Raw genomic sequence first — 27,960 nt, forward strand, 5'->3', positions numbered from 1 at the left:
TCAAATATTAGGATTATCTAACACTTGATTGAGTGTTATTTTATTTACTAGGGAAAGTAAACCTTCTAAAAACATTTTCCTGCAATACTGACTTTAAATTTTTAAATTGTTTTTAAGGGAACAACACAATTTAAAGAATATTTTCATTACATTTGGCAACAGCATGACTTAAGTGCATCTCGCGACATCTATTAAACAACTATAATACTCAGTAACATAACCTGAAATACGGATCCGGAGTGAAAAATTTCGCTCGATTTATGAAATGTACGGCATCTCAAAATATTGTAACTTGTGCGGTAAAAAGAACAATTTGGTAAGGTCCTTACGAGTGATTAAAAGGCAATTAAGTCAACAGCAAATCTCTGGAAACTCAGGTAGAAAAATAAAAACAATCAAAACCCTGTAGTTTTTCATTTCTAATACAGATGGCGCCCTAATCGATGTGGTTGAGAACTCGGCTAAGACAGAGACGTATTCAAGTTTTTTAATTTTTTTCAGAACTAGCTGAAGGATACAAACCTGAAGAAGTAAACCATGAAATAAATGAGGATTATTTTTTCCCTCCATGTCGATCAAATCAGAAACCGTTTACTTTAATATTACCTCCACCGAATATTACAGGAACCTTACATTTAGGGCATGCCCTCACGTCTTCTATACAGGATGTTTTAATAAGATGGTACAATACATTTATTAATAGAAGTAATATAATATACAATTATTATTAAAATATTATGTTATTAGGCATAAAATGAAGGGGATTGAGACATTGTGGGTGCCTGGTCTGGATCACGCGGGTATAGCAACGCAAGTTGTGGTTGAAAAGAAAATATGGAAAGAGAAAAAACTGTCCAGACACGATTTGGGCCGGGAGAATTTCCAAAAAGAGATTTGGAAATGGATGTCAGAAAAATCTTCAACAATAAGTAAATTGTTTTTTATTTGTCTATACTTACATTAGTTGCGCGACTTAAGCTTGATTTTCGTGCATCCGTTGTCCGACGATACGTTGATACGATATTAATTTTATTGGTAGAATTTAAAGATTTTGATTGGTTAGAAAATAACGCAGTTTTTAAATTTATTACATTTTCATGCCTCCGTTTATCGGATCAGTGCCTTCTATTAAAAGATCAGCCTACGGGCGAGATTTATGACGTCACGCTAGTTAGATATAACGGATTAATAAATATGTTGTAGAATACATGGAAAACATAATTATTCCTCAGATTTTTGGTTTGTATTTTAAAAATGATATAGTTTAAATGAAATATACATAATATACAGTTATGACCAATCAGAGCACCGTCGGACCAACGTACCAACGTATAACGGATGCATGAAAATCAAGCTTTAGTCCTGTCACACATTTTTTATCGTCCTTCCAAACCTTTGAATAAGAAGACTAAGGAAGGAGCATAATGCTATCCATGTATTCATGCATGGTGGTCGGAAAAAGCGCCATAAAAGCACTCTAGGGTGGGGATCCTTGACAGTTCTGTTTGAAGATTCATTTGACACATTTGAATTTGATTTGAAATTTTGTGGATTTGTCAGTCTTTACGGAGCTTATTTTATGTTATTTATTATTTATTCTATTACTGATAGTTGTATAAAGGTAGTAAATCTAGATGGAAATTGTGGCAGCACTTAAATTAACAGTGACACTATCGCGATTTATCGAAAAAGACTCTAAAATAGTTGGTTGTGTAGCGTGCGGTAGATCTCGGCAAAAATTGAGTGAAATAATGGAACAACTTTTCGCTAGTAAGTGACTATATAATATACATACGTTTAGTAAACCGATCATTTATGAAATTCACTTAAATTAACTAAATTATATATTTTTCTTGCATTTTAGCTTTTATTTATTACTTGTCAAAGATTAGATGTCAAAGAATTTAGATACGTTAATTTGACTTACCTGCTTCAGTAGCGTATCGGATATTTGTGGTAATAAATACTTATTATAACTTATCTATTTTTATTAGAATTATATATTTTTATAACAATTTTAATAACTACCAACATTTATTCACAACGTAAAATAAAACAACAAATTATTGAGTCTACCCCACGTCTACCCTACATCATAGTTTTACATTTTTTAAATAAAATTAGAACGACACTGATAAACCGGAATTTAAATCGGCCATATTTGAGGCCCATCGCGGTGTACCTAAGATTTTTGATATGCTTCTTCCTTAAGTCTTCTTATTCAAAGTTCCAAACCTAAGTTCCAAACATAATTGTCAGGTCTAGGGATTTTTTCCCAGATCTAGGGAAAATGTAGGTTGTGAAGGAAAGAAAAACGCTGCGATAATCATAATACTATTATTTAATGGCTAAAAATAGAACATTTATTATAAATATACTGTAATGTGAAATATTCAAATTTAGCTCTAAAATTAAGTTGGCAACGCTATAGACTTTCCGGGGAATCTGGTAAGGTAAGACCTAGTTGCCAGCTCTATGGAATTTTTGGTAGATTTAGGGAAAATTAAGGTTGTGAAGAGAAGAAAAATGTAGAAAAAGGATATTGATGGTAAATAAACTTTAGAAAACATATTTTTACACAAAATTTAACGATAACTGCATTTAAAATTTTACCAAATTTGGCATATCTTTTTTTTATCTACAATATCTTCAGAAAAAAAAATTAAGACTATTTTTTTTAGTTATAATAATATTTAAAATTGTTTCTGTTGAACTATTGTTCTAACTATTGATATTATTGACAATATAATGCGTTATTTACTACTTTGAGATTGTTTATCATAATATAATAGGGAAATCTAGGTAAATTTGAAGCAGTGATTTAGGGAATTTGTAAAATTTCATCTGGCAGCGTTGCTTCCAAATCTCGTCGTTCTACGATAATTTCTGTTTTAGTCAATAACTGGAATATTTTGATCAGCCCCTGTATCTTAAAATACAGGGACTAGTCAATATATTTGAAACATTCCTAATAACTCGAAACTAAACAACATTTTGTGAAATGTAAAGTCCTGCTAATAAAAACTGGACCACCCTATGCATTTATATGATTAAACCGTACTTTTTTCTAGTTGATCAATTGAAAATGTTAAATGTAACCTTAAACTGGGAAAAGAAATCGTTCACCATGGACCAGACCAGTTCAGAAGTGGTAGTGGAAACGTTTATAAGGCTTTTTGAACAAGGTCTGATATACAGGGCGGGGCACCTGGTCAACTGGTCGTGCATTCTTCAGTCTGCCATATCTGACATTGAGATAGACTACATGTCGATCACTGGACCCACTCATATTGACGTACCTGGATATGATAAGCCGATAAAATTCGGAGAACTCACTTACTTTGCTTATAAAATTAAAGATTCAGAAGGTCTGTAGTGCATCAAATTTATTTTTTGTTGGTACTAACGCCAAAAAGTATGCAACTAACATTACACAGAGTCCTAAAACATATCCATAAGCCCTTTATGGTTTCTAATAATACAATTTTGTATTTTAATTGTTTTAGACGAAATTGTTGTGGCTACTACCAGACCTGAAACGATAGTAGGCGATGTTGCAGTTGCCGTAAACCCAACAGATTCCAGATATACTAAATTTATCGGAAAACAACTTTACCACCCGTTCAGAAACACGTTTATACCCGTTATAGCCGATGATTTTGTAGATCCAGAATTTGGAACAGGTAGGGACGTACAAAAATATCGATACTTTGAAATATCGATATTCTTTTATGTAATGCCCATACAATATTGCCTTTCATTGTTTCTACTCCTTTCATTTAATGCATTATATAACTTAGGGTGTATTCCGTTGCTTACCTTAGTTATGGTTTTATGTTCCGTTTCTATCGGTTTCCTGAAAGTTTTTTTTATTACGGAACACGGTTCCTGAAAAATTCGGTTATAACTATCACAAAACTAACCAGCGCGGGAAGGCTGGTTTTTCTGGTATTGTTTGTCAATCAATGTCATTTATGTGACAGAAATCAAGCAAATATTGGAAGTTCAAGTGAAATTCTCTTTTAATTTCTAAAATTTGTAATAATATTTTGTATTTAGATCCAAAAGCATTGGAGGTAGGAAGTAAAGGTAAATAAATTTCATTAACTAAATAGAATGACTTTTTAGGACCATAGAACTTATCATGCAGCCATTGTTTCTTAAAGTCAGGAACATTTAAAGAAAACATGAAAAACAAGACAACAAGTAATCGTGAATGTTTTGTAAGCTATAAAAATATAAATATTGATTAGATTTGTTTATTTGTTATTGATCTGTTTTAATATTGGACCAGCAAATCTTCACTTGAGCTGTCTAACGAGTTTAACAGTTTATTAATAAAGTACTTTTCAATATTAAACTCCATTGTAAAGAAGAAGTAAACGTAAAAGCAGAGAATAGGTACATTAAAAATGCAGAAAAGATAAATTTTATAAGGGTAAGGTATTGAAATTTAGAAAACGTCAACATTTGACGTTTCCAGTATTTTACCGAACCATTCCGTATCAAACCGATGTTTTTCAGGAACCGCTCATTACCGCAGTTTACCGGTCTGGTTCGCCTGGTTTTGCAACGGAATACAGCCTTAGTGCTTTAATTTGACATTTTTCTCTGTGATAGGAGCTGTCAAAATAACTCCATCGCACGATCACACAGATTTCGAAGTGGGCAAACGTCACAAGTTAAAATCCTTGGAAATTATTGATAGTAGGGGATCTTTAAACGATCTCTGTAAGGAATTTGAAGGTTTGCAACGTTTTAAAGCACGAGATGTCATTATTGACGAACTTACTAACAGACAATTGTATAGAGGACGAAAAGATCACAATATGAAAATACCCATTTGTAGGTAAGTTTGAAATAGGTGAATATGATGATGAAATATGATGACTTTGTGACAGCAGCGCCTATTAAAGTGAGGTCTTTGAATATGCAACCAACAATAAGTTGAGTCCTAATGTCTGTACCCCAGAAGCAAACTATGTGATGTCACTATTTGTTGTCCCTGTATGTTGCAATTTGGAACGAAAGTACTAAATTTTTATTAAGTTTAAATTAAGACTACCTTATAATAACAAAACTGTCAAAATCAATTTTCGTCACTGTGGACCCGTGGACATAACATACGCTAACCAAATATGTTTAGACAAACTGCGTTTACGTGACTTAACCTCGTTTAGACATCGATCGACTGTTTTATTTATTGGTACAGATAGCGTAAAACATGAAAGAACAAGTAGAACATAAGAAGCTAAGTAATTTATTGGCCTATGAATGTTATTGATGAGTGTTTAAGGGTTAAATTAAGCGAAGAGTTAGAGGGGAAAAATAATTAGGACTGAGAGTAATGTTGGTTGCATACCTTGTGGCGAGTCAACTAAATTTGAAATTTTAGTCGATCAAAAGACGTTATAGAGTTTCTACTCAAGCCCCAATGGTTTGTAAAATGTTCAACAATGGCAGAGAATGCGCTAAATGATGTAAAATCAGGAAATTTGGTAATAGAACCCGAGAATTTCGAAAAAATGTGGTTTCACTGGCTAGAAAATATTAGGTAGTTTCGAAAAATGCACGATTTCTTCAAAACTTTTTACAACAATAACTTTCATATAGGGACTGGTGTATATCAAGACAGCTGTGGTGGGGACATAGAATCCCAGCCTATCACTGTGCAAAAATGGGTTCAGAATCTAGGGAAAAAATATGGGTAGCAGCTAAAAACGAACAGGAAGCTAAAATAAAAACTTCTAAAATTTTAAGTTGTCCTGAAACGGAGATTGATTGTGAACAAGATGATGATGTCTTGGATACGTGGTTTTCATCAGGTCTGCAGCCATTGGCTGTGCTGGGTTGGCTTGAAAATGTATGTCTTTAATGAATAAAAAATGTAGTTGAAAATGTTTACATATTTTCAGAAAGAATTCTTCAAAAAACATTACCCGATATCTTTGATGGAGACGGGACACGATATATTATTTTTCTGGGTGGCCAGAATGGTTATGTTAGGAACTCAATTGACTGGTATATTTATTCTAAATTTGTCATTTTATCGTTTTATTATAACCAACAAAATAATTTCTAGGAACCTTGCCATTTAATAAAATATTACTTCACGGCATTATTTGTGACGCCCACGGTCGAAAGATGTCAAAAACTTTAGGAAACGTCATTGCACCCGAAGATGTCATAAATGGAGCCAGCTTACAGGTGAGAAAGAAACTAAAAAATCTGTATCCATATGGTAAAAAAGTTCTAAAGTTCTTTTCAAACGTGTTATTTTGTTCAATTTTTGGACATCATTTCACCAATCAAATTTTTGTCAACCATCAATTATACACAAATATTTTATTCAGTTCAGTCTTGGAGAGATATCCTGTTTGTGTTCAGATTTTAACTAACCTTCAATAGAGCATAAAAATATGGTGTTCAGTTTTCGATTACCCCTCAATTGAACACAAATATTATACAGGGTGTTTCAAAACAAATGCGAAAAACTTCAGGGGGTGATTCCTTGTTCAAAATAAAGGGTAGTTTGCTTCATAAACGTTGGGTCAAAATTCAACCATTAGGGAGATATTGCGGTACAAAGACGGCGGAAAAATAAATTTTTTATTTTTTATCTTGAAAACGAAAAGAGATAGACTAATATGTTATGTGCATTACTGTTATGAAAACACACTTTCTGGTCATTTTTTCACTTTTTTGAAATGAGTGGAAGGAGTTGAAATAAACTACCCCTATCATTCTTGTTAACGAAATTTAAAGAAAAATCTTATCAAACACATGCAAAAAAATTAATTTGGATAGTTTAGTTTGTTTAGAAACTTTTTTATCTCTTGTATTTTTTTGATAAAACTCACCGATTTAAAATTAAAAAATAAAATGTAAAGCATTACATGTCAGGACAAAAAACATTTTCTGATAAAGAATCTAGTAGGCTGCTGTAATTTTTTTAGGAAAAAATCTAGTCGGCCGCTGTTACTTTTTAGGATGTTCCTAATATTATTTTATTTGACATTACTCTACTGCAATACGTTATTATCTAGATGATTATTATTATAGTCTGTCCAACGAGAAGATCCTTGACAGTGATAGATGTGTCTGTCGTTTTAATTTCAAAGTAGTTTATTTTATTTTACAAAGAAATAAGTTGGTACAACTGGAACGCATAGCAGGACATCATTTAAAATTTGATTGACAAGATGACAAGTGATTACTTCAAAATATTGTGAAAAAAAGTGTATAAAACTGAAAAAATGTAATCGAGTTATTTTATTTAATAAAAACGGTATGTGTTAATACAAAATAAACAAGAACAAGACACTACATACCAAAAATATAAAAAAAGAATATTATTTACTTTCAAGCTTTATGAAACTACCCGCATTTATGATTATATTTATCAATATAACTTATGTACAAATACAAATTTGTAATATTCCACAGGAATAAATAAAACAACATAGGTAAATAAAACAAATTATTTTATTAATAATAACACCTACCAAATTTTATACCTTAAAGGTTGATTAATTAACTTTAATCTTAATTTTTTTAAACCAGTACCTTTTGACATTATTTTTCTGCAGTACTAAAATCCATTATTTACCTATCATGTGATGTCGATATTTTACAGCTACTCCAGTTTTTAGTATGTGTTTTGTTTGATCCTTCTACCATATACGAGATGCACTTATCCACGACAAAATGGTATACAAACTTTATCGATGGCAACTTCATTGGTGTATAAGACTTTCTGCCTGGGCAGCGAATATTAACCATAAACTGTGCTCTGGGTCTACAGTTAATTTTCAGTCGATTTTTCCTCCACTTGACTTCAAAAGACACAAAACACACGTAATAATACGAATCAAAATGCATCATCTTCCAAAACGCAGGGTATTTAACAAAAGTTGACACAAAATTATAACCTATAATTTGGTAAGACTTTCACAAGCGTCAAAAATGACAAAAATCTAAAGGCGAGTTCATACGCATCGGCGTCCGTTTGTCGTTCATCGTTCCGTCAAACCAATAAAATTGAAATACGATCTGTCATTTTTTAAATAAACCAATAAAACTGGTTAAAAACAACAAGACACGACGCATGACGGATTTATATTTAAACCCATCCATAGATAACTTAAAAATTATTAGAAACTTTTTTTAGTAAAATAAATAGATTGGTATGGAACGTCATCTGCTTTTCTTCTGTCATCGTCTGTCGAAATCTTACCTGAGAAAAAAAACAGAGTATATCGTTATTATCACTAGATTCTTAATCTAAAAATGTGTTTTGTCCTGACAGGTAATGCTTTACATTTTATTTTTTAATTTCCAATCGGTGAGTTTTATCAAAAAACACAAGAGGTAAAAAAGTTTCTAAACAAACTAAACTATCCAAATTAAAGCATTTGCATGTGTTTGATAAGATTTTTCTTTAAATTTCGTTAACAAGAATGATAGGGGTAGTTTATTTCAACCCCTTCCACTCATTTTAAAAAAGTAAAAAAAAATACCTGAAAGTGTGTTTTCATAACAGTAATGCTTCCATAAAATTTCATTAGTCTATCTCTTTTCGTTTTCAAGATAAAAAATAAAAACATTATTTTTCCGCCATCTTTGTACCGCGGTATCTCCATAATGGTTGACTTTTGACCCAACGTTTATAAAGCAAACTACCCTTTATTTTGAACAAGGAATCACCCCCTAAAGTTTTTCGCATTTGTTTTGAAACACCCTGTATATATAGACTTTGTGCTCTAGAATTAAAATGATCATTACATTTTTCGTAAGAAAAAAATAACAAATAAGTTTTTCACGAATTCTAGGAACTGAAAAGTAATTTAGGACAAAGTTACTCCAGTGGAATATTGACACAGGCAGAATTTGACATAGCTCTTCAAGGCCAAAGAAAAATGTTTCCTAATGGCATACCAAAATGCGGCGCAGACGCTTTAAGATTTACCCTACTGTCGCACAACATCAAAAGTAAAAATTACAATTTTTTTTTCTAGAACATTTATTTATACACTTTGGCCAAGAAATTACGCCATACCGGGTGCGTCTCAAAAGTGGCTTACCCCTATAACTTTTTTATTTTTTTAGATAAAAAAACGAGATTTGGTATGTTAGTATATGACATAAATTAGGATTGATTGACATATTCATTTCACAGTCACTTCAGTCCTGTTTCGCCGGAAATGATTACAACTTTTAATTTTTAAATGGCATTCCCGGTATTTTTTTACTTCATTCGATAGAAAATGACATTCTGAATAGAATGACATATCATATGTCAACTTTTTACATTTTTGTTTAAAACAAAATTGAATTTTAAATTTCAATCTAGAGTGCCATGGCTGTGTAAAAAACACTATTTTTTAATCAAGGAGCCTTGGAAAAATAGATTTGATCGTATAATGTTATTCGTGTCTTGTCCTGGCTGGTTAAAAGATACCCAAATTGTATTTTTAATCACATCTCAATTTTTTCAAACGGAACGAGGGTGGCTCATTAGCATATTTGGAAAAAGCATTTTTTTACGAATAATTTGATACCACACACTTGGTATTTCGAGTCAAACTATCGTTATGAACCGCATGTTATAATTTCAAATAAACCATATGTGAAAGTGTCAAAGTTGGCATATGATATGTCATTCTATTCAGAATGTCATTTTCTATCGAATGAAGTAAAAAAATACCGGGAATGCCATTTAAAAATCAAAAGTTGTAGTCATTTCCGGCGAAACAGGAAGTGACAGAAAACAAATGAATATGTCAATCAATCCTAATTTATGTTATATACTAACGTACCAAATCTCGTTTTTTTATCTGAAAAAATAAAAAAGTTATAGGGGGTGAGCCACTTTTGAGACGCACCCGGTATATGGAAGTAAGAGTACTTTTCCAAATCTAATTATACTAAAATATGCTATATACAGGGAGATTCAAAACTAGATATTTGTGATGCATACTTATATCGAAAATCAAAATTTCAAAAAACTTAAAATAAACTTCCTTCTTTATATATGGTATGTTTTCTTGAACGTACTATTTAATACATATGTCCGTACATATTTTTAGATCATTTTATCAATTTTGAAATCAGCGAATGCCACACGAATAAACTGTTTTGCAATAAAATCTGGCAGGCCACAAAATTCGCTATATTATGGTGCGATAAAGTGTCGGACTGTCAAGGCGAGAAATTTCTGGAAAAAGATGACGATTTTGACAGATTGCCACTGATGGACAAGTGGATTCTTAGCCGATTAAGTTATTTGATCGAGACAACTAATCGAGCTTTGGAATCGCACGATTTCTACGTTGCCACAGCGCGTATCAAGGATTTCTTTTACTATGAATTTTGTGATATATATTTGGTAAGTTTACAAGAACGTTGTGATGTTGTGGTATATTTGAATTTTTGTTGGTTTGCTATGATTTTCTCTGTGTTTATTTTATATTTTTTGTTCATTTTATTATTGGCTTTATGCAAAGTACATAATTTAATTTCAAAGTACAAAGTGGCGCCTGCGGAAGCTCCAAGGAGAACGGTAGTTTATATCGAAATTAAATTTTGGCAGCTTATGTAGGTTAACTGAAAGCATTTTATAAAAATATACAGGGTGTCCCCAAAAAAAGTTACACTTCAAAGTTGTGTTTTTTTGTAATGGAACACCCTATATATTAATTAATTTTCGAATTCTAGGAAAAAAATAAAGGTGAGTTTTATTAAAGAAGCATATACCTAAAATCTAAGGATGTTGACATATTTCACATTTTGTGAAAATGAAGAGTTAATTTTAAATTTCGATAACAGCTACCTAAATTTTAGTGGACCTTGTATAGCCTGATATTTAATTACAGTAACCATTGTATGTTAAACCAAATTGAAATTTGACTCGAAAAGTTATACAGGGTGAGACAAAATTAATATGGAACATTAGTCACTTTTAAAAGCATGTTACTCCTTTATTTTAAACGGAACACCCAGTATATTTTTCCGGTGTTCAATGGGGAATTTATATATCTTCAAAACATTATTAAGGTTGCCTACCCCTCAGACAAAGATTTTCCTAGATATTTTAATTTTTATGATTTTGCGTCAGTAGATCTTTATTATTTGAAAAAATCTAGGGGGGTGGCTGTGATATACCTTTTGTTAATTTAACAAAAATTAAAGATTGTAGAGTAAAATACTCAACGGTAATAAAAAGATACACGTTTAAAACATATTTTAATTATTACACAATTAAAACTAGATATAAACCTATAATTTATGTGACAAAAATTAGCTAGATGAAATCAAATGCTTCCTTTCCCGTTAACTGCATAAAATGATTGTCTTTCAAAAGAATCAAAAGGATCTTTTCATTTTAAAAGGCATATTTGGAGATCTACCTCGAAAAGCAGCTACAATAATTTTTCTCATGTTGTCGACAATCATTTTTTAAACACTGTCTTTAACATATCCCCATAAAAAAACAGACTAGATTAATCAGCAGTCTCCATTCACCAACTAATAGAATCATATCAATTCTCTCTGATGTAGGATAAGTTTGCATTTTCGGCAAATTTCTGAGAATTTTTTTTTGTTTTAACTGACACAAAATGATAATTAGTTGTTAAAGTTGGACTAATTATACAGCTATATTGAAGTAACGTTAGACATATCACAGCCATCTAGATTTTATCAAATAATAAAGATCTACTCAGCTCAAATCATGTAAATGAAAATATCTAGGAAAATCTTTGTTTGAGGGGTAGGCAACCTTAATATTATTTTGAAGAGACATGAATTCTCCATTGAATATCGGAATAATATACTGGGTGTTTCATTTAAAATAAAAGAGTAACATGGTTTTAAAAGTGACCAATATTCAATATTAATTTTGTCTCACCCTATATAACTTTTTGGATCAAGTTTTAATTTGATTTAATGTACAATAGTTAGTTTAACTACATATTAGGTTATACCGGGTTAATTCCAATTTAGGTAGCTTTTATTGTAATTTAAAAATTGTCCTTTATTTCTAGAAAATGTTAAATATGTCAAAAACCTTACATTTTAGTCATATACTTCTCTTATAAAACTCACCTTTATTTTTCTCCCAGAATCCGAAAATAAATGAATATGTAGGGTGTTCCATTACAAAAAACACAACTTTGATATGTAACTTTTTTTGGGGACACCCTGTAGAAATCTCTATATTTTTAAAAAGTGCTCTGAATTAACCTACATATCTACTGTCGTTCTCCTTGGCACCTCCGAGGCGTATGAGAGGCGCCACACGGTGGAAAGACACAATATAAGATGTTGGACATTGACTTAAAAATAAAATTTTAAATTAAATAATTTTGGTAGAAGATTTTAATTACTTAAAGTCCAGACCGTTATATTTTATCCAACTCAAAAAAATATTTTTAATTATATGTCTGTTTGAAAAGTTTCAAATGAAGATATTACACTGACTTAATTATGGTATTCATTTCTTGTGAAACAACCTAGTTTTATAAAAAGTGGCAAAGACATTAATAATTTTTTAACCATACATATATTAGTGCAAACGATTGTTTTCACTTTAAAATAAAAATATATATAGTCACAAAAGTTTGGGAGAACCATTATTGTATATAAGTAACACATAAACATTTTTTTGCTACTAAATACTAGATTTAGTACCAAAAAATATGTATGTAGAAAATAAAAAATTGCCAAAGTTGGCCAATACTTTATATATGTCACAAGGTAGATTAAGCCTTTCTAATAACGAAACTAATTTAATATCTTGCCCCAGCTTGCCCCCCTCTAAAAATTTCCATTTAATATATTACTAATACATGCTATACTAAAATCAAAAACCTTTTCAATTCCAATAAATCAAATTATCTTTATCAAGAGTCAAATTATCTTTATTTTCTTATAAATTTATTAATATTTAATTATTAATTGGATAAATACAAAATGACGCTTAAATCAAAAACAGATACAGGGTGCTACAAATATATGGAAAACTTATAAACTATTGGAAAAAGAAAAAGGGTTAAAGTGCAGCGTTGAGCTTTTTTGTTTGTGTTAAAAATATTCTAGTGCGTAGATTTACTGTTATATTCTTTGCTTATAATAAAGTTAGTGTACAGGGTGTCCCACTAAGAATAGCTCTCGGCTATATCTCGGAAAGTATTAGCCGTGAGGCCTGCGGAAAAAAATATTCATAACTAAAGAGGCTATGAGAAATTGCTGGAAATTATTTTCAAGTTTGTAGAATGGCCGCTAGAGGGTGCAACTGCTATAGAAAAATAAGAAAATGGAGTTTTTACACAATTTTGCCTAGATAAGTGGTACTATAAAGAATAGCTTCATAATCTTCAGTAAATTCTGAATATTATTTGTTAGAACCATTTTCCCCTACCTGCCAAAATAAAAGTGGTGGGGGAAGGTTAGATCTGTTTTTATTTAAATATTAATAACTCCGGACTGAATGGACAGAATCCAACTAATGGGGGCTCGTTTAAAAGAGCGTTTCTTACTCTATATTATACCATATAAACAAATAGTAAGCTTTTGAACGTAGACGCTAGGGGGCGCTATCTTACAATTTAACAAACATTGCGCGTTTTTTCAAAAAAATTAAATGCGATGGTATATGTAATTTTAGCTGACAGTAAAGAGTAATGAAAGCTTAAAAAGTCAGTGAAAACCGCATCTTGATATCTTTCAAACCGAAGATATTAGCAAAATTATATTAAATAGGAAAATATAAGCAGTGTACCATATACACATAAATATATGCGTCATATTTTTATAATACGGTATCAGTAATCCTAGATTTCAGTGGTAAAATCTAAAGATATTTCTTTTTAAAAGAATCCAAACTAAAACATTTCACGACAGTTTGGCAAAGTTTATTAGCATTTAAAAATTCTAAGATTTTTCCAAAACATACTATATTTTTAGGTCACCCTGTAGATGGTTTGTAATGAGTCAACCACTTCTTTCATTAAAATTTAAAATTGTTCTGTTTATACATTATTACGGTATATAAAAATCATTTTTTCTGTCCTTTGGATTAAAAGTGTTGAGAAGAAAACCTCATGTCCAACCGCTGCCATAAGCTCGTTCCACTGTGCGCCACCCTGTTCATAATTTTAATTGTGAGTTTTCTTTGACGAATTTGAAATTAAATTTGCGTTTTCTTTAGTTAAAACTGCGATTTTTATTGCAATAAAATGGCAAATCCGCTATGTTGTGAAGCCATTTGTTTATGTTTATGAAGAAAAAATATTTTTTGCATTTTTTAACACCTTATTTTATATAAGCGTAACTAAATTATGACTGGGTACGGTCCTGTCTGGCATAACTTACGTTGCAATATCAACGAAACTCGAAGGTTTCACTCACATGTCTCCGATAGCCGTGATCGTCTAGTGGTTAGGACCCTACGTTGTGGCCGTAGTAACCCAGGTTCGAATCCTGGTCACGGCAGTGTCGCACACTGTCACGGTGGAGATTACTTTTTTATTTTTTTTTTCGTCGAAAAAATGATTTTCTCAACTTCTAGTACATATTATACGGTATCTTCAAAAAAAATCGGGTACTTATACAAGGTAAAAAAACGAGCGTTCTTAAAAAGCACTATATCAGCTTTCTGGTTTGAGATATTATTTACTCTCTTTTTTTTGTTTTAAGTATGGGGACAATGAACATTTTAAAAGTATTTCTGTCAGCATACAGGGTGGTTCAAATATATTCTCAAACTCAAATTATACAGAGTCTTAAATAAGTGCAAATATTTTCAGGGCTGTAAATTTCGATAAAAGAAACAAAAAATTTTTCTTTATCGTTTTTCAAATAAGTCCAAAATAAACCGAGTTGTTTAAGTTTGATATTTTTAATTTATTTCATTTCAAATTTTAATTTTTTTATAAAAACTTTTTTCCAAATTTTTTAATAACCCCCTAAAATTTAGCCGTATAATTAAAAATAAATATTTAGTTACTTCATTTTATTTTTCATTAAATTACCATTCCAAAAATACCGTATGATCGCAAAAAAAAGGGCGTCCAGTTGCCTTGAAAATGACGGTGGATGACAGACCCCCCATATAATTTCACATATAAAATACAGATACACCAGAATAGTCTGTTACTTTATACTTTTTATACAGGGTCGCTGTTATGTATGGAAACGGCCGATTATTAGGTAAAATATACAAGGTACCGCACAAAGTTAAATACAAAAATTATAGGGTTTTTAAATATCTATTGGCGAGTAATAAATTTATGTATACAGGGTCGGTCATAAAGTCGTGGCACATCAAAGTTTCATTTTTTAAATAAAACCCCCTGTATATTATTGCATATTTCAATTCTTCCTTCAATTTTAAGCGATAATCGTAATACACAATGTACAGGGTGGTCGAAATTGATATGCTTTAACAGAGAAAACCTATTTCCCGACTAGATATTGATACAAACCGCCTGTTGATATTTTCACTGCCAACACAGATACGGGGTCTTTTTGAATATTTTAATCAATTTTTTTATTTCGTGGAATAATAAAATTCTGTAAAAACGTTCTTATGGCACTTTTTTAAGTACAATCCTGTGGCGTAGTCAGTTTTTTTATGCTTGCTCTTTTTGTCAGAAATAATAAAAAATATAATTTTTAAATGGAAATCACAGTTGGCTATGAACTTAAAAAAATGCTGACGTTTAACCCTTTTCAACGGTATAAAGTTAGGGGTATCTATTTCTAAGAATGAGAGAAATATTAGGTTTTTTATCTTTATGTCGAAGCGGGCCTTGATTTTGTGTTGACCTATGTGCCTATAGTCTGTCCAACGAGAAGATCCTTGACAGTGATAGATGTGTCTGTCATTTTAATTTCAAAGTAGTTTATTTTATTTTACAAAGAAATAAGTTGGTACAACTGGAACTCATAGCAGGAAATTAATATATGTATTTAAAATTTGACTGACAAGTAACTTCAAAATATTGTGAGAAAACCTGTATAAAACAGAAAAAATGTAATCGAGTTATTTTATTTAATAAAAAACGGTATGTGTTAATACAAAACAAACAAAAACAAGACACCACATACCAAAAAATATAAAAAAGAACTATTTCTTACTTTCAAGCTTTATGAAACTTCCCGCATTTATGATTATATTTATCAATATATCTTATGTACAAATACAAATTTGTAATATTCCGGAGGAATAAATAAAACAACATAAATAAAACAAACTATTTTATTAATAATAACACTTACCAAATATTATACCTCACGTTGATTAATTAACTTTAATCTTAATTTTTTTAAATCAGTACCTTTTGACATTATTTTTCTGCAGTACTAAAATCCATTATTGACCTATCGTGTGATGTCGATATTTTACAGCTACTCCAGTTTTTAGTATGTGTTTAGTATGGTCCTTCTACCATATTCGAGATGCACTTATCTACGACGAGATGGTATACGAACTTTATTGATAGTAATTTTATTGGTGTATCTGTATAAGACTTTCTGCCTGGGCAGCGACTATTAACCAAAACCTGTGCTCTGGGTTCTAGAGTTAATTTTTACTCGATTTTTCCTCCACTTGATTTCAAAAGACACAAAACACTCGTAATAACACAAATCAAAATGCATCATCTTCCAAAACGCAGGGTATTTGACAAAAGTTGTCACAAAATTATAACCTATAATTTGGCAAGACTTTGACATACGTCAAAAATCTAAAGGCGAGTTCATACGCATCGACGTCCGTTTGTCGTTTATCGTTCCGTCAAACCAATAAAATTGAAATACGATCTGTCATTTTTGAAATAAACCAATAAAACTGGTTAAAAACAACAAGTGACGACGCATGACGAATTTATGTTTAAACCCATCCATAGTTAACTTAAAAATTATTAGAACCTTTTTTTAGCAAAATAAATAGATTGGTATGGGACGTCATCTGCTTTTCTTCTGTCATCGTCTGTCGAAATCTTACCTGAGAAAAAAAACAGAGTATAATTATTTTTTATCACAATTTAATATTCAATATTATTATTTATCTGCATAATTAAAGACTTTTTGAAGGATAAATTAACGTTCTATATTAGTATTAGTAATTACAATTGAAATCGATACAACAAACAAGGAACAAGACTAAAAATTTTTTTTTTGGCGAATATAGTTTTCTAAAAAAAATCATCAAAGATGTTCAAACTGAACGCCTCCTTGTTGAATACACAATAAACATCTTTTGCGCACAGAGTTACAACGATTTATTAGGCGAACTAGTGTAATAAGTCCAAAAACTTGCCTAGTAATCTTCTGCAATTCTTCTCTCGTCTCAATGGTTCTTCCCTTATAGATAAGGTCTTTTAATTTCCCCCAAAAAGTTGAAAGGAGTTAAATTACAGGACTTAGTAGGCTCTATGGGGCCCTTTGTTCTAATCCAATTCTCTGTAATTTCTCCATTTAATAGTGCAGTTGTAACCAGGGTTGGCAAATATCATGATATTTATATAAATATCAAATATCGGATATTTATTTTTGTTTTTATTTTTTATGTAAAACCGGTAAAACTGCGTTTAGTATCAAGTAAAATCAAGAGCTCAAGCAAATATTTTTATTTCAACTTAATTATTGTTGCTTTGCACATAATAGGAACAACATTAAAACAAAAATATATAAAAAAATATACAGAAATTCTAAAAAAATAGACAGAACTTCTAAAAAATAAACAGGAATTCTAAAAAATAAAGAGAAATTCTAAAAAATAAACAGTAATTCTAAAAAATAAACAGATATTCTAAAACTAACAGCAAACAAATTTATATTGGATTTATTAATTTTATTAATGAAAATCATCGTCAGATTTGTCATGTTGAGAATCAATCTTGAATCAATTGATACAGTTTGTGGCAAAGTTTTTGGTAAATTTTATTTTTTTAGATCAATGATATATATATATATTTATATATATATATATATATATATATATATATATATAAATATCATAAATATATATATATATATATATATATATATGATATATATATATATCATTGATATATATCATGCCATCAATATTATCTTTTTTAATTGTATTTTAATACTCTGATCGTTATCTTTATTTTTTTATATAAATATCATTGATATATATATATATATATATCAAGGTATAAATATCATGATATATATCAATGATATATATCCGATATATATCATTGATATATATCATGCCAACCCTGGTTGTAACCCTGGCGTTTTAATTGTAAATGGTAATACTCCAATCAATATTATCTTTTTTTTTTTTTTCTTTCTGATCGTTGAGTTTTATTTTTTTATAAATATCATGATATATATCAAGGTATAAATATCATGATATATATCAATGATATATATCCGATATATATCATTGATATATATCATGCCAACCCTGGTTGTAACCCTGGCGTTTTAATTGTAAATAAACATTACATTTTTGTTACATTTGCATTTACAAAATCGAGCCCATGACATCTATGTCGGTTGCTCTATCTAGTCAGGAAATAGGTTTTCTCTGTTAAAACAGACCAATTTCGACAACCCTGTACATTGTGTGTATTGCGATTTTTGCTTAGAATTGAAGGAAGAATTGAAATATGCTTTAATATACAGGCGGTTCTATTTAAAAATGGATTTTTTATGTGCTACGACTTTATAACCCACCCTGTATACTTAAATTTATTACTCGCTATTAGATAAACACACCGGAAAAGTCTAGGGATATTACAATTTTATCCAGCCATCATCAGTAATTTTATTTTTTGCATTTCTGATATAGTAAAATTAAAATAAATAAATGGTTTAGAGGACGTTTTGAAAATAAAAATGCGAAATTTACCGAAATTTCCAAATTTATATTGATTTTTATTGAACTCGGACAAATACACAAAATATTTTTTATTCTAAACTGTAAATTAAAAAAAAAAGAAGATAAAACCATTTTTACTTAATAAAGGGTATGGCCTCCTCTACTGTTCATTACAGCCCTACATCGTCTCTCCATGCTCCTGATCAGGTTGTCGATCTCTTCTTGAGGTACAGCCTGCCACGCTGCATTCACGGCCCGAACCAGATCCCTACGAGTTTCACGAGGCATACCCATTCTCAAAATTCTTCTTTGGACCGCGTCCCATACGTGCTCGATGGGGTTGAGCTCAGGAGATTGTGCCGGCCAGGGTAAGATGTTTAATTGATGAGCATTGATAAACTCGCTTACCACTCTGGCTGTATGAGGCCGTGCATTGTCATGCATGAGAATGAAGTTTCTCCCAAAATCATTGGCATATGGTAACACGACTGGCTCAAGAATTAAATCACGGTATGTGATTCCCGTTAGAAACCTTTCAAGGAAAACGAGATCGTTTTTTCGGGCTTACTGGACTCCTCCCCAGACCATAATTGTTCCACCTTGATAAGGGTGCAACATGACATGATCCAACCGAATAAAATTTTCTGGTTCTCCCCATACCCTAAGCCTTCTCGAATCCGGATGAATTCCAAAGCGTGACTCATCCGCGAGGAGAACATTGGCCCATTGTTCATTCGACCACTGAACATGATCTTGAGCCCACAAATATCGTACGATTTCCTCTCGTTAAGGGTTGAGCTCTCCAGGGACGTCTGCTTCTTAATTGACCTCTCTTAATCTATTGCGAACAGTGTCAGGACTAACGGTTACGTTATGTGTTTCCTGGAGAATTAAACTAAGCTCTGGTGTGCTGTAAGAGTGGGTCGGCGTCGAGCATTTAATTGTAAAAATTGATCTTGCTAAGGGGTAATAATGCGATGTCGCCCTGTGTGCCTTTCAACAACATCACCACTTTCACGGTAGCGTGCACTTAATCGCGATATTACACTTTGCGTTGTATTTAATGCTCTAGGTACGTCGATTTGGCGCATTCCAGCTTCGAGCATACCCACGGCCCTTAGCATTTCGTCTCTATTAAGATGTCTACGCTTCATAACGTTGTTTAATACTAAACAAAGTTATTTGAATGAATTCTGGCCAGTTATCATAAAAACATAGCCAGTACAGGTTAAATTCGAACAATTGATGCTAGGTGCTTTTTATACATTTGACAAAAAATACACAAAAACTTCTGCAAACATGCGAAATTTAGAAATTACAAGTGTGACTATTTCATTTCAGTCGAAGTAGAAAGAATCGGCCTAGAAATATGTGGTTGTTTATTCAAAACATTTATTTTTAATTTTAATAAAATGATATCCCTAGATTTTTCCGGTGTGTTTATTTATATATACCTTAATAAATATTATAACTTTTGTATTTAACTTTTTGCGGTACCTCCGATATATTACCTAATAATCGATCGTTTTCGTACATAATAGCGACCCTGTATTTTAGGAGTCTATTAAGACAGATTTTAAAGACCAACCCGATAGTACAGCATCGAAAAATCACTGTCAGATCCTTTTAACCTGTTTGGATCTTGGTTTGAGGATTCTGGCACCATTTATGCCAGTAGTATCTCAGCATTTACACAGACATTTGCCAAAATTTTGGGATACAGGAATTGATACGTCGTTTCCATTGGTATGTCAGTTTTTTTTTTAATTTTTCACATTTTGTTTTGATTTTTTTTTTTAATTTTAGATGTTAGGTCTTCGAAACGAAGTTTTGGAGAAAGATTGGGAAACAATTATGGACATTGTTGTTTGCATTAGAAGACTGAAGAAAATATTTAACGTCATTTACAAATATAAACCGGAAGGTACTGTAGATTAAAATGTTTTTTCCCCTGTATTTTATAAAATGACGTCTAGTTGACATAGGATCATCTTGGTTCAAGCTTTACTATAGGCTTGGAGCCTTTGAATAAGAAGACTAAGGAAGGAGCATAATGCTATCCATGTATTCATGCATGGTGGGCGGAAAAGCCACCATAAAAGCTCTCTAGGGTGGGGATCCTTGACAGTTCTGTTTGACGATTCATTTGACACATTTGAATTTGATTTGAAATTTTGTGGATTTGTCAGTCTTTACGGAGCTTATTTTATGTTATTTATTATTTATTCTACTACTGATAGCTGTATAAAGGTAGTAAATCTAGATGGAAATTGTGGCAGAACTTAAATTAACAGTGACACTATCGCGATTTATCGAAAAGACTCTAAAATAGTTGGTTGTGTAGCGTGCGGTAGATCTCGGCAAAATTGAGTGAAATAATGGAACAACTTTTCGCTAGTAAGTGACTATATAATATACATACGTGTAGTAAACCGATCATTTATGAAATTCGCTTAAATTAACTAAATTATATATTTTTCTTGCATTTTTAGCTTTTATTTATTACTTGTCAAAGATTAGATGTCAAAGAATTTAGATACGTTAATTTGACTTACCTGCTTCAGTAGCGTATCGGATGTTTGTGTTAATAAATACTTATTATAACTTATCTATTTTTATTAGAATTATATATTTTTATAACAATTTTAATAACTACCAACATTTATTCACAACGTAAAATAAAACAACAAATTATTGAGTCTACCCCACGTCTACCCTACATCATAGTTTTACATTTTTTAAATAAAATTAGAACGACACTGATAAACCGGAATTTAAGTCGTCCATATTTGAGGCCCATCGCGGTGTACCTAAGATTTTTGATATGCTCCTTCCTTAGTCTTCTTATTCAAAGCTTGGAGCATTTTCCACCGGTGCTGCCACCATCGGAGAATATCATAAACAACTAATACTTACAAATACACGGGTTTAAATAACGAAAATACGAAAAATTTATTATTTAATTATTCTAAAAGTGTTAGGAAGTGTAATTTGTGAAAATTCTAAAAATAAAAATAAAAAAGTAAATATTTTGATATCTTCAGCAGGTCTAACTTGTATTATAATTTATTATTCTAGTTAAAAAAACTTTTTAAATGAGTTCAACTACGGCCCCGTATAACCAAACAGTATAGAACCTCTATCGAGCCTATATTAAAATCTTTAGTCGATAAAGGCGGCCTTTATTCATTAAAGACATTATTTATTATTAGTTTTTTGACATGAGAAATTTGATTTTGGTGTCAATATGACTCCTACTAGTAGAGGGCGCCACCTACATCTGTTTAAACTGTTTTGAAGCGTAATAACTTTTTGTCCGTACCTGTATAAAACCACCGAGCGAAAAAATATACATCTCTGTGACTTTTTACGTGAAAAATATCTCTTTGTAAAAATCGCTACGAACAACCGTTCTTAAGATATTTAGAATGGAAATAGACAATATACATGTCATTATTGGCAAAAAATAAACACGTTGAGTAGATAGTTATTTCACTGAAATAATAAATTTGGGAAATTTTTATTTTTTTTAAATTAATCATAAATTATTTCTGCAAAAAATGATGATAAAACAGTTTCTGTCGTACTTTTGGCACAAAAACATTTCAAATTTATGATTTCAGTCTAATAACTATTTAGTCAACATCAGGGGCGGGAAAGTGAAATAGCAAAAGCGGTTCCACCCCGTTTCCATGGAAATCTCAAATAAAATAGTTCCAGCCCTAGGCACTAGGTGGTAGTGCAATTAATTTTTAGGTTAAGAAGTTGCTACTAGTTATTGCCAGATGGCGTTAAATCAGAATTTTTTTGTAGTTTCCATAGTTTCCAACGGCCATTGTCATATTATTGTCAAATTCTCAAAAAATATTGTCGTTGTCATAGCGCCAATCATAATATCAAATAAATGATTATCAAAACGTTTTTCAAACTATAATTTGTTATATATGTGTTTTAATTAGACAATTCCTTTTGTTTGTGGCCCTAAAAATATAATGTAAGTCTTTTATTTTTGCCATCATTTAAGTACCTATTTTGGGCGTATTACGTTGGTTTTGTTTTATTATAATAAACGATGTTTAGGTGAAATATTTGACTTATAAATAAAAACTTTAAATAAATAATATTTCACATGTTTGGCTTTAATTTTATTTGATAATATAAATTATACTGTTAAATTTTATTTTTTACACATCACAACGATACTTGTTATTAGTATTGTTGAATTTGTGTAAAAAATAAGATTTAATAATCAAATTTAATTATTTTAGAGTAAAATTCAATAAATACGCTCATTTAAAAAGCCCGCGCTTCAATCCATTTAAAACAAGCCCTACTCAATAGATGGCGCCTCTTCTGTAGGACCATTTTTCAGTATGGCAGAGTCCATTCTTTTTCTAGCTAGGTATATTCTTTGGTCAACATGTTTAATTTATGTTAATGATGACAGGTATTGATAGTTTCTATTCATTGCCTGGAAACTTAAAGTACGTTTGCTGGATCTGTGTCTATGAAAGGAATGCGGACAAAAAACATTTAAATAAACAGCAATATATTTTATACGTAGACTTGACGAGTACGTCACCGCAAATCGCTCCGCCCACTCATTTTATTGGCTACTTGCAAATTTGTCGAATTTTTATTGATGGGACGCGTCCTCTAATTTTTTACGAAAAACATCAAGAGAATATCGTTTCCCCTCTCACAGATACCCCGTAGCTACAGAACTGACAGACGTACTGTATATGGTGAAATTTTGATAAAATAATTTAGTACATACTAAAAACACGGTATGTCGCTAGTGGTAGGAAAAATAATTTTTAGAGGTTACTAGTTTATTTGGTTGCCTGTGATATGCATATACAGGGTGTTTTCTAATTAATCTAAAAAATAAAAAATCGATAGATAACGGATTAAGGCGGGCTCTTAATAAATATATTTTTTTTACCGACAACCCTTTGATGAACAAGAAAAACTTAAAAGATCAATTTTGTTGAAAAAGGATGGCCAGTCAAGAAAAAAATATATTTTCCTTAAAAAGCAGTGGTGTACCATTTATGTTAAGCAAAAAATCGATTTTTTTAATTTTTAACACCCTGTAGATCAGAAAGGAAGTACTTTAGACCCAATGGTTATATAAAAATTGTTTTAAGAACACATGAGGAATCACACCACAATTTTTTTAGATTAATTAAAAAATACCCTGTATATTGTCAACTTGACAATGATTGCTGATAAATCAAAAAATACCTTTTCAGTGAAAAAAGCCCGATTTTCGCAGGAAATTTTGATTTTTATTGAATTTGGGCCTGCGTCTGCAAATACCGGTTTGTTTTTTAATTTTTTATCTATCTAAATTTTAAATATCATAGTCAGAAATAGTTTTATTATTTATTAACTGTAAAAATGGTGTTTTCTTGTTGTGTTGCATCTTGCAAAGAAACTAACAAAACTGCAAAAATGCACGTGTTTCCAAAAGACGATAAGGTATGTATTTTAGATAAAAGAAAAATATATGGTATGTATTCGTTGTTTGATTTTTTTTTCGTTCGCTTTAAAGTCTATAAATCTTGGTCTATTCATTAGACAGCCAGTCGACTTACGATCATCTACATGAAACTCTATAAAATAAATAAAAAAGTAAACTGTAAAATATATATATTCTTATGTTTTATTAAAGTTACTCTGATATACTAATATATATATATATATATATATATATATATATATATATATATATATATATATATATATATATATATATATATATATATATATATATATATATATATATATATATATATATATATATATATATATCAGTGTAACTTAAAAAAATAAATCCTTTGAATTCAAATATAAACATAAGAAAACATTTACAGCAGAAAAGGGGAAGGCGCTGGGTTAGGCCGGAGTCTCATGCATCCGAAATCCGATGACACGACGATCCGACGGTGCTCCTATTGGTCGAAATATTTTGACACCAATTTTTATCCGATATTTTTAACTAATCGTCCGACGTCGTATAAAGTTAAATATTGTTCAACTTTTGTACGATATCGTGTGTTTTTTTAACCTCACTTTTTTGAAAACATTGGTTTTAAAAACAAGTTTAGTGGGAACAGGACAATTTCGGGATATTTTTTATTAAAGTTACTCTGATATACTAATATATATATATATATATATATATATAGTTATTTATAAGTGTTTCTCCAATAATACATGTAATAATGTTGATACTGTTGATAGGAAATGACAGGTCTAAATGTCAAAACTGTCAAATTTCAGAAACGAACTTTCGGATGTATGTGACAGGCTTTTTTTATTTCACAGGATAACTTCAAATTTCGGATGTCGTACCATCGGATTTCGGATGCATGAGACTCCGGCTTTAAACGTAGTCTCTACTAAAAACACGGAAGGGCGCTTTGACCCAAAATTTTACTATTAAGTTTCATATCTATCTTAATAGTAGATTATTTTCTTTTATCTATGTTTCTATTTCAAATATCTCGAAAACCATTACTCGTAGCGATTTTTACCAAGAGACCTTTTTCACGTAAGAAACGTCGTAAATGTATATTTTATTACTCAGTAGTTTTATACAGGTACGGAAAAGTTATTACTCTTCAAACCAGTTAAAACATATGTAGGTGGCGCCCTCTACCAGTAGGAGTCATATTAACATCAAAATCAAATTTCTCATGTCAAAAAAACTTCCAGACACCAATTTTCATCTAAATATTGACGTTACTTCAGAAATTATTTGGAAAAAATCGAAATAAAATTGAAACTTCTACACCCTGTATCTCCGAAACTAAGCATTTTAGGACATATATTTATACGAACTTTTATACTTATTTTTATCTGCAGAATATGCTGCCGAAGTTTCCGGAATACAGTTCGGACCACCCTGTATATATTTTTTTCATTCTAAGTTATGTTATTATGAATTATTCATAGAGAAACAAATAAACAGGGCCTTGAAATAATTTACGATCAGCTGTCATTGTCACAGACAGAGTAAAACTCGTACTGAAATGTTTTTTTTTCTATGCCTACTATAACGTCGGTTTTATTCCACCACACGGTATTTTTTTCTATTCTAGTTTACCTATTACCGGACGATTTCACAACGGTTCAAAATTTTGCGCAAGTCATTAAAGATCTATCTCATCTCTATATTTTAAATATACCAGAAAATGAGAGTTTTATAGAAAATAGAGATAACTTAGTCAAGGATGTAGCAGGCAGCACAAGAATCTATCTGGTCGTTCCTGAAGAATTAATGAAATCGTTCAGTGCCGATCACGAAAAAATGGAGGCAAAGAAACAAAAAATGCTGAAAGAATTCGAAAAGATTAAGAACTTAATCAGTGGAGAGATTTTCCAGGAAAAAGCGCCAAAGCAGTATCAGGAAAGTCAAAGGAAAAAGGTATTTATACAGGGTGTTTCAAAAAACATGTGCCATTTCTCGTGGGGAGATTCCTCACGTAAAAATAAGATTTATTTTTCATATCGACATAGGCCCGATTCTGCTTTGTTTCGTAGCTACAGGGTATTCATAATCTTTCGATTTATTATAATTTTTTGCCAAGTACTTTTAGTGATTCGAATGAAATTTTGAGGGTAAAAGTTACTGTTAGTGCTACATATTTTAATGCCAAAAAAGTGTCGATAAATTAATCAGGGTCGTGCATATGGGTTATCACTGGAATATTTTTCAAAAATAAAATATGTGCGCCACTGATTTTTTCTTTTGATATCAAAATTGAATATGCCGTTTAATGCCAATTAAAAGTTATCTCTTGATATTTTGTCGAATTCGACCTCCTTGATGAGATAAACGCAATTTTATTAATCACAATTATTAATTTTATTTAAAATAAAAATCAAATTAATAAATTATATATTTTACCTAATTTATTATTAAATATTATTACTATTAGTCCAACCTACAGCAATTTCAAATTATTGATAGAGGAACAAAAGACTAATTTTAAAAAGTGTTAACATCCTGTAACGCTAAAACTATACACTTCCATATCCATGTTTATAGGAATTTTTCATATTTTTTGATGAGTTATTCATTGATTCAATGAGTACTAATTTAAAACTTTCGCAAGTTAATGATATTAAATTTTTTTAAAGGTTGCAATTAAAAAAATTGCGGTTATCTCATCAAGGAGGCCGAAAGCGACAAGATATCAAGCAACAACTTTTAATCGGCATTAAACCGCTTACACTATTTCGCTAACAAAAGAAAAAAAGTCAGTGGCGTACATGCTTTTTTAGAAAGATATTCCAGCGATAACCCATATGCATGTCTCTAATGAATATGTCGGCACTTTTTTAGCTTTAAAATATGTCGCATTTATAGTAACTTTTACCCTCAAATTTTCATTCAAAACGCTAAAAGCACTGGGAAGAAGATTATAATAAATCGAGAAAATATTGAGATTTTAACACCCTGTAGCTACGGAACAACGCAGAATCGGACCTATGTTGATATGAAAAATAAATCTTATTTTTACGTAAGAAATCTCCCTACGAGAGATGGCACATGCTTTTTGAAACACCCTCTATTTATATCATAGATATAAAGTCTGTCCAACGAGGGAATACATAACAGTGACAATTGTCTGTCATTTGAATTTACAGGTAAAATGTGTTTTTAGTAGTAGAAAACTCCCCTGACTCGTTGGGCAGAATTTGCATAGATGATATAATGTGTAATAAAATATACTTCATATAAAGACGAAAAATTATGATAAAACTTATATCAATCTTATTCTAAGGATATATCGTACTTCTATTTTATTTATTTACCTGAGGGTTACCTTGCTCTTTTTGTTATCAAGTACATATTAATTAAAAAAATAGAAACAATGAAAGTGCGACAACGATTTTTTATTTCAAACTAATTTTAATCTACCATTTTTTAGCTCACTGTACTTGAAGAAAAGATATCACGAATTGACACCATTCAAAAACTGACAAGTAGGACGCCCTAGTTTAATAAAAAAAAATATATAAAGTAACATAAAACATTTGTAATATCACGTTTAAGTAAATAAAATATATAACATAGAACTCTA

The 27,960-nt window shown here is 30.8% G+C and overlaps 1 protein-coding gene and 1 non-coding gene across 2 annotated transcripts; both read left to right on the forward strand.

Moving 5' to 3' along the window:
- Nucleotides 1–63: 63 nt before the first annotated feature.
- Nucleotides 64–27,960, forward strand: LOC115889904 (valine--tRNA ligase-like). The gene is made up of 16 exons (XM_030909996.1): nucleotides 64–377; nucleotides 502–682; nucleotides 748–929; nucleotides 3,072–3,368; nucleotides 3,507–3,683; nucleotides 4,621–4,849; nucleotides 5,396–5,554; nucleotides 5,614–5,863; nucleotides 5,916–6,021; nucleotides 6,083–6,207; nucleotides 8,832–8,991; nucleotides 10,089–10,387; nucleotides 20,420–20,608; nucleotides 20,669–20,786; nucleotides 25,972–26,297; nucleotides 27,808–27,960. Exons 1-16 carry the CDS (start codon nucleotides 266–268, stop codon nucleotides 27,874–27,876), a joined length of 2,979 nt encoding a protein of 992 aa, XP_030765856.1. The 5' UTR covers nucleotides 64–265; the 3' UTR covers nucleotides 27,877–27,960.
- Nucleotides 14,422–14,493, forward strand: Trnah-gug. Its single transcript has one exon. It is a non-coding gene; the product is annotated as a tRNA-His (tRNA).

The sequence above is a fragment of the Sitophilus oryzae genome, unplaced genomic scaffold, assembly GCF_002938485.1.
Source record: "Sitophilus oryzae breed Bouriz unplaced genomic scaffold, Soryzae_2.0 scaffold_857_pilon_pilon, whole genome shotgun sequence".
In the NCBI taxonomy this organism is placed as follows: Eukaryota; Metazoa; Arthropoda; class Insecta; order Coleoptera; family Curculionidae; genus Sitophilus; species Sitophilus oryzae.

Excerpts from the sequence above, each read along its gene's own strand:
- LOC115889904 (XM_030909996.1), top strand. The coding sequence starts at position 266 with ATGTACGGCATCTCAAAATATTGTAACTTGTGCGGTAAAAAGAACAAT. Across the intron at positions 4,850-5,395 it reads ATGAAAATACCCATTTGTAG|TCGATCAAAAGACGTTATAG; the intron begins GTAAGTTTGAAA and ends TTGAAATTTTAG. Across the intron at positions 6,022-6,082 it reads GTTAGGAACTCAATTGACTG|GAACCTTGCCATTTAATAAA; the intron begins GTATATTTATTC and ends AATAATTTCTAG.